This window comes from Phascolarctos cinereus, unplaced genomic scaffold, assembly GCF_003287225.1.
Source record: "Phascolarctos cinereus isolate Bilbo 61053 unplaced genomic scaffold, phaCin_HiC Scaffold_2;HRSCAF=192, whole genome shotgun sequence".
Lineage (NCBI taxonomy): Eukaryota > Metazoa > Chordata > Mammalia > Diprotodontia > Phascolarctidae > Phascolarctos > Phascolarctos cinereus.
Window position 1 is genome coordinate 262430228 of NW_027555625.1, and position 9811 is coordinate 262440038.

General features: G+C 41.3%; 1 protein-coding gene across 3 annotated transcripts in view; it reads right to left on the reverse strand.

The window, feature by feature from the left end:
* The window catches only part of ADAMTS13 (ADAM metallopeptidase with thrombospondin type 1 motif 13), a 53405-nt gene extending 44285 nt beyond the window's left edge, over nucleotides 1-9120 (reverse strand). For 2 of the 3 annotated variants that reach the window (XM_020981966.2, XM_020981963.2), the window contains exons 1-5: nucleotides 8692-9119; nucleotides 8116-8182; nucleotides 6451-6734; nucleotides 4856-4997; nucleotides 1330-1469 (exon numbers count right to left, since the gene is read on the reverse strand). In XM_020981966.2, the coding sequence (XP_020837625.1) occupies nucleotides 1330-1469; nucleotides 4856-4997; nucleotides 6451-6734; nucleotides 8116-8182; nucleotides 8692-8766 (708 nt within the window). In that variant the 5' untranslated portion in view covers nucleotides 8767-9119. Of the gene's footprint in view, nucleotides 1-1329; nucleotides 1470-4855; nucleotides 4998-6450; nucleotides 6735-8115; nucleotides 8183-8691 lie in introns of all 3 variants that reach the window. The other variant, XR_013484718.1, reaches the window with a different exon arrangement.
* Between the last annotated feature and the right edge of the window lie 691 nt (nucleotides 9121-9811).

Sequence of the window (9811 nt, forward strand, 5' to 3'; positions counted from 1 at the left end):
AAGCTGTGTTACATGATTGTAATAGAATACTATTGTGCTATAAGAAATGACAAGCAGGATGATTTCAGAAAAACCTGAAAAGACTTTACATGATGCAAAGTGAAATGAATAGAACCAGGAGAACATTGTACACAGTAACAGCGATATTACACAATAAAGAACTATGAATGACTTAGCTATTCTCAGCAATAAAATGATCCAAGACAATCCCAAAGGACTAATGATGAAGCATACTACCCGTCTCCAGAGAAAGAAATGAAAATGTTTGAATACAAACTGAAGCATGCTATTTTCACTTTCTTTTTTTCCTTTTATTTGAGTCTTCTTTCACATAATGACTAATATGGAAATGTTTTACATGATTGCACATGTATAACCTATATCTGATTGTTTCCTGTCTCAGGGAGGGGAAGGAGAGAGAGGAAGGGAGGGATAGAATTTGGAACTCAAGTCTTAAAAAATTGTTTTAACATGTAATTGGGGAAAAAATAAAATATATTTTAAAAATAATAAAGACACAAAAAGATAATAATTGTCTTCCTCATCTGACCAGATGTTAGCATAACGGGTACAACAGAGATACATAAAAGAATGTGAAAAGTGAAGAATATAAGTACAAATATAAAATATTATTGTGGGTCTTTCCTTTGCTTTTAGACAGGATCAGAGATTTCATTGGTAGAAAATTCCAGACCAGGACTTCCTCTGTCAATGCAGAGCAGAATCTGCTTGGCAACGGTCTACTTGCCCAGGGTCACATGGCCAACATATGCCACAGGTAGACTCAGTCCACTGCCTTGGTTATTGGCATTGATCTATAAAATCATTAATGTCGTGAAGAGGAAAAATCTCTGAAGATGGTAAATCCAACTCACCAAATTTCAGAATGTAGGAAATGGTTGGGAAAAAAAGAAGAAAGAAACGGATGGCTAATTAATAAGCCAGGTAAATGGTTAGAACACAGGTGGGGAACCTGTGGCCTCAGAGCCACATGTGGCCTTCTAGGTCCTTGGGTGCGGCCTTTTGACTGAATCCAAGGATTTGTTCTGTAAAACTTGGATTCAGTCAAAGGGCCGCACTTGAGGACCTAGAAGGCCACCTGTGGCCTTGAGGCTGCAGGTTCCCCACCCCTGAGGGACAGACAGGACAACCCTTTCCCATAGTTACAAAGACAACATTTAATTCCAAGGACTTGTTCAGTGCTTCCCTGAAGTGCTTCTCACCAAAAGCACTTTGTAAGGTAAATCCTAGAGCACTGTATTCAAGTAGGAGTTATTAGAATGTTTCAAAGAAAATGTGATCGAGGGCTCTGCTTTGGAAATCACTCACAATATTGAGGTTGGTGAGGACATATCGCTCCGTGTCTTCCTTGTGGTACTCATAGACATCATGGCCCACCACAACCAGTAGCTCCAGGTGTTTGACGCTTCCTAGGGCCCGTTTAGAGATTCGAGGAGAAAGTCGGTGAGCTGTGTGCAGAAAGCCAGCAGGGTTGTGGTCAGGGCAGAATAAAGTCCCTCATAAAGTCCCAGACTTAGGAAATAGGGTTTAAGTGGTTTTAGTTTCCCCACTTTCAAAGATGCTTCCCAAATCCAAGGCAATCTGTCCAAGGCAGGTGTCTTCCTTGCTTAGGGCCCTGTAGGTAACAGAATTTGGAGAGCACTCTATAGGGAAGGTCAGGGTAAACTGTTAGGTGTCCAAGTGGATAGAGTGCTGGGCCTGGAATCAGAAAGACCTGAGTTCAAATCCCTCCAGACACTTAATAGCTGTGTAACCCTGGGCAAGTCACTTAAGCCTGTTTGCCTCAGTTTCCTCATCTGTAAAATGAGCTGGAGAAGGAAATGGCAAACAACTCCAGTATCTTTGTCAAGAAACCCCAAATGGAGTCATGAAGAGTCAAACATAACTGAACAATAAAAAGGGTAAACAAAGGGTCTCTCTATGTTCCAGCTATAGTAGTGATTGCATCTGACCACAATCAGTGGAATTATCAGCCATACCTGCTTAGCCAGGTAGTATCATGGACCTGGACAAGTGGACTCTTCTCTCTGTAACTGCCCAGAGGACTCTGTGACTCTCTAGGCTGCATACTAAGAAAAGTCTGAATAAAAGGCTCATGGAAGTCTCCATCAGAAGTCAGTGATGATGCCCATCAACTGGGGAGTGGCTGAACAAGTTGTGGTACATAAATGTAATGGAATACTACTGTGCTATAAGAAATGATGAGTAAGTAGACTTCAGAAAAACCTGGAAAGACTTGTATGGACTGATACTCAGTGAAGTGAGCAGAACCAGGAGAATATTGTACACAGTAACAGCCATGCTGTGCGATGACTAACGTTGATAGACTTAGCTCTTCTCAGCAATGCAAAGATCTAAGACATCTCCAAAAGTCTCATGACAGAAAATGCTATCCACATCCAGAGAAAGAACTATGGAGTTTGAATGTAGATCTAACCATCTCTTGTTCTTTTTTTTCTTCTGTTTTATTTTGTTTCCTCTTTCTTGTGGTTCCTCCTATTATTGATTATAATTCTTTACAATATGGCTAATGTGAAAATCTGTTTAATAGGAATGTATATGTAGAAACTATATCAGATTGCATGCCATCTTGGAGAGGTAGGTGGGGAGGGAGGGGGAGAAAATATAAAACTCAAAAGTTTATGGAAGTGATTGTTGAAAACTAAAAATAAATTAATAAAAAAAAATAAAAAATAAAAAAAAGAAGTCAGTGATGAGGGGCATCTAGGTGGCCCAGTGGATAGAGCTATGGCCTTGAATCAGGAGGACCTGAGTTCAAATCCGGCCTCAGATACTTGACACTTACTAGCTGTGTGACCCTGAGCAAGTTACTCAACTCCGACTGCCCCATCAAAAAGAAAAAAAGAAAGAAAGAACAAGTCAGCGATGGTGGAAGGATCCCCCTGGGCAGCTATTGCGCAGTCTTTTATCAGGGCTTTCCCCAGCTGCTGTCACAGGCACCACCATCCTTCCAGTCTCCTTCCTCACTCTCTCTCACTCCCACAGCCAATCAGTTGCCAAGACCTGCAGATTCTTCCTTCGAAATATTTCTCATATACTTCCCCCCTTTTCTCTTCTGATGATAATGCATCCTAGTACAGGCCCTCCTCACCTCAGGACTGGACTTTAGTAATAGCCAGCAGGTTGGTCTCTCTGACTTAAACTCCTGTTCAGCGCCAAAGTGATTTGGCAGGTTCAGGTCTGACTGTGTTAATGTGCTAATGGGAGAAAAATAGAAAAGAGTATTTGGGTTTGGGGTTTTTTTTGGGGGGGTCTAACCAATAATTTCTTTTTCCTTTTTTTGGGGGGGGGGTGGGGAGGCATCAAGGTTAAGTGATTTGTCCAGGGTCACATAGCTCATAAGTGTCTGAAGGCAGATTTGAACTCAGGTCCTCCTGACTCCAGGGGGTATTCTATCCACTGCACCACCTAGCTGCCCCTCTGTAACTTAAAGTCTTAATGAGTTACCTGAGGCACTGAGAAGTTAATATGTGTCAGGGACAAGATTTGAACCCAGGTCTTTCTCACTCCAAAGTCAGTACTCTGTTGCCATGCTATGAAGGCACTTATATATGTATGCATGGTGAAGCCTTCTGAAGAAAACCCCCTTCTCCCTTTAGCCTTTGTTATCTAATCCATTAGTGACTTCGGTGATAGGAATTTCAGACCAGGGAGGAAAAAAGGACGGTGTCAAATTACACTGGTCTGTGAATGGGATGGAGGATTACTTTGGAACAGGCCAGTCTTACCGTGCCCTTCAAATTACCTTGCATAAACAGTCTTTACTTCTCCCAAAGTTGAACAGGCCTTGTTCACACTTATATTGAATTCTTCTAAACTCCAAAATTTGAAGGTCACTTTAAAATGGATGTTGCTTCCTCCTGAATTCAAAGCCACTTTAGCCTTGTAGAATCTCTGAAGGGAGGGTGTAAATCACTTCTTACTCTAGCTATCTTCAAAACTCTGCTCAAGGCAACCTTTTTTAGGAAGACTTTCCTGATTCCCACAGCTACTAGGCTCCTCTCCCCCCAAGAAAATTTACTTTGTATTTATTTTGCATATAGTTATTTACCTACACATTATCTCCCCTGACAGAGGTAAGTTCCTTGAGAACAGGGAAGATGTAATTTTTTTTGTCTTTGTATTCCTAGTGCCTAGAACAGTGCAGGGCACATAACAGTTGCTTAATAATGCTTATTGATTGATTGCTCTAGGCTAGCATAGGCCAATTAACTAGGGCTTCGGTGACATTAATATATGGCGGTGTTGCTTCCTGGTTTGAAGTGAATGGGACCGGTTATAGCGTCTTCTGAGACATCAGGACATGGAGTGGATAGTGTTGGGGAACTGGATGATGCAGTAGAGGTTGTACCAGCCGGGGAAGGATAGAGAAATACTCCCCTACTTCTCAGCACATTCCCGTGGAGGGCCTTACCCTGAAAGAAGAATGCCTCTGGAAGTCAGAGGCATCTCAAAGGATGCCAGGAAATCTCCAACAAATATGGGGAGCTGAATGAGCCCTGGGGACAGCCAGGTGGCACCACAGTGCACACAGCACTGGACTTGGAATCTGAAAGACTCATCTTCATGAGGACAGATGGGGCCTCAGACACTTACTAGCTGGGCAAGTCACTTAAGCCTGTTGGCCTCAGTTTCCTCATCTGTAAAATGAGCTGGAGAAGAAAATGGCAAACCACTCTAGTACCTTTACCAAGAAAATCTCAAATGGGGTCACAAAGAGTAGGCCACGACTAACCAACAACGTAAGGACAAGAAGTTGCTTTGCCACCTAACTTTCCTAGAAATTGTCCTGTCCGAGAAAGAAGGATGGTACCTTGTAGGGTCCCTGATGCCCTCTGAGTAATCTTGTGAATAAGATGGGGCTGGGCATGACTGCGGTCCAGCGCCAGGCTCCAGTGTTCCCTCTTCAGAGGTTGAATGTAAAGCTGCTCACCCCTCACTATGACTTCTCCTTGCTGATAAAAAGGAAAAAAAAGAGTATGGAAGCAAAGAAAGAATGACCCTTTATCTTCCCTCTCTCGAGGTAACTGACTTTATTTTAGAATTATTCTCCATGTTAGTGTAGATGGAGCAAATTCTGTACTTAGATTTCCCCCCTAACACTTCTGTTTGCAAAGCCTTTCATTATGTTTTCTTCCACACCAGAGTCCTTCTCATAGTGGTGAACTAGGTTGTAAGATATTGCAAATTCATATTTGCACATTGCATATTTTGCTATCTATGTATACCTTGTACTTAGCAAAAGTTTACATTTCAGAATGACTACCCTTGCTTCATTTTCCTCTCTATAAATTATGCGGCAGCTATAGTGAGGAAAGCGTACTTGGATGACAGGGTTTTTCACTGACTTGCATCCAAACTTTGAGTGGGTCTTTCTTCCCTGATCTCCCCTTACCAGGATTATCTCAGATAACTGCAACAGCACTACAATGCCACTAGTGACCCTGCTACCTATAGAAGAAGCGATTCTGTGAGCTAATATGTCTAGCAGTGAATATTCACCTGCCCTCTCTTTCTCTTTCCCCTTATGAATACAAATTCATATTTGCAAGTGGCTGGGGAGAACAATTTCTATTCCTAACGCACTAACTGGCCCATACAGGGACTGAACCCCATGGTGTTGACCTCAGTAAGATTGTGCTCTGTGCCAAAAAACAACTCTATTCCAAATATAGTTCCTCAAAACCTTGCCTGATCACCCTTTGAGGCCAACAGTATTTAGGAAGCTCCAAGGATAAAATTCTTTACTGGATCATTGCTGTATAAGAATAAGAAGAGGCTCTAGGTTTGTGGGTACATACCCCAAACCTGTCACAGAACTGTAGCAGAATCACAGAATCTTAAAGTTGGAAAAGTATGTCAAAAATTATATAATATCTAACCCCCTCATTTTTAGAGGAAAGAAAACTGATTCCAAGAGAGGGAAAGTAACTTGGCTAGCATCACAAAACCACACAAAGGCACATGATGTAGTGAAAAGAACACTGGATCTGAAGTCAGAGGGCCTGAGTTTGAATCCCAGCTCTGCTAATTACTACCAGTGCACCCCTGGGCAAGTGACTTAACCTCTGCTGGCCTCAATTTCCTTATCTATAGAATGAGGGAGTTTGGCAAGATGGAACTTAAGATCTCTTCTGGTTCTAAATCTATGAACTTAAGGGCGAAGCTCTTTTGACTACCACCTTCACCAACTTAGTATCTGGAGCATTGTAAGGTATATTCAATAACAGAGTTGAGAAAAAGTAATTATACACATTCTCACAGAATTCCTCCCCTCCTTCCACTTTGTGCTCTAGCAGCTGTCATACTAGGCTCACCCTCAACATCCCCCATCCCCCCATATATTTCACCTGGCTATAGGCAAGTGCTAATAAGATGAAATCATTAATAATCATAGCATTCACTCACCAACTGCCCTGCACAGTAAGTAATCTTAGCAGCAGCCCCAGGGGGCAACAGGACCCTGCCTCCTGTAAAGCAGCTGTCTGGATATTGTTTCAGTAGCCAGAGAGAGGAGTTAATCACCCATTGGCTAGTAAAGGAAGGGATCAGGAGGCTGAGCTCTTCAGGGAACTGGAAGGTATAGAGTTCTCCCAGGGCCTGGAAGGAGCAGTGCAGTGTCTTACAATACAGCCTGGAGATCTGGTGGTCTTCACAAGCGCAGCTGAGCTGAAGCACATCGAACTCTAGGGCTAGAAGAAACAAGATGGGCAGTGTGATTTAGGAAATCCTAGCTCAGCATTTCTGCAGTTCTTTCCAATCAAGAAAATGGGCAAAACTGAATTCCCTTGCTGAATTTATTTGGCAGTAAGAGGCCTTTGACTTTAAAGATACATCTTTAAAATTATCATCCTCTCCCCACTAGGCCATGAATAAACTGACTTTGGTGTAGTCCCAATTTAGTGCTTTCTTTCTCCTCAAACTACCTTACATTATATTTCTCTGTGTATATGTTGTATTCTCCCCCACCTCCACCCCTGGATAGAATGTAAGCTCCCTAAGGGCAGAGACTGTGATTGTTTGTCTCTGTATCCCCAGTACCTAACAGCGCCCGGGAAAGCCACTAATACTCCGAAAATCTGTGCTTCAGTTAAAATGCAGACTCCTGGTGTGGCTTCACCGAGTCAGGACAAGACCACCTAAAATTTAGTGGGTATGCAAGCCCTGAGGTACACAGACACTAAGTAATATATTTTGCCCAGGATCACACAGCCAATAGCCTCAGAAGCTAGATTTGAACATGGTCTTGCCGACTCCAAACCCAGGGCTTTGTTCGCTATGCCACAATACCTCTTGGACCTTGAATGCTGTAGGTGCTGAATAAATGTCTGAAGGCTTTAATTGAATATACCTAGTGTGGGACAAGACTGCAGGTAACAAGTGAGTCCATTTCAGTAGTAGAAAGTCCCTTAATTCCCTGTTCCTGGCTAAGGACTCCATACAATGAGAAAATTTATCATACTCCTAAATCCTCAATTAACAGGCAGAGAGAGAAGTATTGATATGTGAGGGTGAAAAGACTGTACTAATTATAACCAAATCTCTTTAGCTAAAAAAAATAGAAATTGAGGGCATGCCATTCATTTCCATTTCCACAAAAACAAGGAATAAACTCTTAAGTTTCCGTAAATAAAAATAATCCTTCCTAAATCACAAAAATGTTAAAGTTGAAGGGGTTTTAGAGAGTATTCTATTTGCCTCCTTTTATAGATGAGACACAGAAACTAGAAAAAGGAAGGTATTTGCCCAAACTAGTCAGCAGCAATTTGCTTTGAGATATTTACAAAGATTCTTTTGTAGAAAGTTCTGGAGTCTCAAGCTCTGTCCTGGAAACTACTCCGATCATGTTTCTTTATATTTGTCAGTAAGATAACAGCAAGTATTTAATTAGCAGGAACTTGGTACATGGAAGAGAAGTAGCTTACACACACACACACACACACACACACACACACACACACACAAAGTGGGGGATGTGAAAAAGAAAATCAAAGCCATATTGACTCAATTAATTACCAAGGAAAATAAAAAGAGTAATGTTTCCATTGCTAAAAAGACACCACAGAATAGTACCTTCTAGGGTGGAAATAGCACCAAAATAAAAGAAAATATTCTCTGGCTCCAAAGCCATCAGAAATCTCTGAAAGAGAAAGAGAGAAGAAAAAGTAGGTAGATTTTAGTAATTGTATTTTTCACCTTTGATGAAAAGCAATTATCTTAATAATGACAATATGCCTTCTGCAATGAACTGGCTTTAGTCCCCCGGATTTCTGAGTTCTGACTTTAATTTATGCCAAATAACTTGATTTCAAAGAAGAATGATAGCTCACTTTTGTGTCCTGTTAAAGTTTATAAAGCATTGTACCAACATTATCTCATTTGAGCCTTATAACAGCCCTGAAGCAGGCACAACAGTTATCCCCATATTACAGATTAAGACACTGAGGCTTAGAGAGTTTAAGAGAATTGCTGGTAGTCACGTATCTAATAATCATTAGAGTCCAGATTAGGATCTACACCTTCCTGACTCCAAGCCATTCGCCCAAATTTCCTTTATTTAACAAGATGAAGGACAGTTTCAACCCATATCATCAGATTTTCAAGGACCATAATTCCCTGAACATTAGTATTTCCAGGGACTAAACTCACCTCCTGGAAATCTGGAAGCTGGAAAGATCCCAGAAAGAAGAAAGCAGAAGCAAAGATTACCCATGTGCTGACCATGGCCAGAGAAAAGGTAGCTCACACTTCGATGAAGTCTTCCCTCTGCATTACACAAAAACCAGTCTCAGGCAAAAGACAAATTCAGAATTTAAAACAGCTATGCAAATTGTTATGCTGGGGAATGGAGATCCTAAGAAGGAAATCTGGTCAATGTCAAATGTGACAGCAACAGCTGGGAGGGAGCTATTAGGCAATGTTTACTCATTAGGAGACTTGCAAGGTTAAGAGTTCTGCGATCGTTCATATTATACAATAACCAACATAGAGAGAAACAGAGAAGCGGCTGTTTCTAACAGCAAAAAGATTCTGCTCCACAGCGGAGATCCTTATATCGTAGAACAGAATGGAGGAAAGTTTGACTGGCCTCTCAATTCAGTTTGTAAATTTGTCTCTTGGGGCATGTGACTTTCCCATGTGATACACTTCTCGCTACTGTCATTGGATTTGATTCCATGGTTTTGGCATTTTCTCAAAGTTTCACGCAATCATGGTTGCTTGCCTTGACAGAGTGAAGCATGGGACAATGTGCTGGGTAACTGCAGTTAATGCATGGAACCCAATCCTTCTCCCTTGGTATTTCAAAAAACCAGAGAGGAATCTTCACCCTCAATCTGTTTAGTGCTTGACTAAATCAGAGGTTTGCTCTGTTTCAGTGGTCTCCAAAGTAGAGTACATGTATCCTAGGGCTATGCAAGACAATACCTAGGGGTGCAGGAAGAAACTACTGAAATTTCTACTTATATTTTTATTTAAATAAATAAAAATGAAATTCATTTTTACTAATATTTAACATGACATGGGTTAGCATTGGTGCTTTGACTCGGTCCATATGTCAGATGGTCATGTAATATGACCTTTAAGTCCCAACTAAACTCCCACTTTCTACAGGTAACCTTCCCCAACCCCTCTTAATTCTAGTGCTTTCCCTCTTTTAATTATTTCCTATTTGTCCTGTATATAGCTTGCTTTGCATATATTTGTTTCCATGTCATTGCCCCATTCAATTGTAAGCTCCTTGAAGGCAGGAACTTTGCCTCTTTTTGTA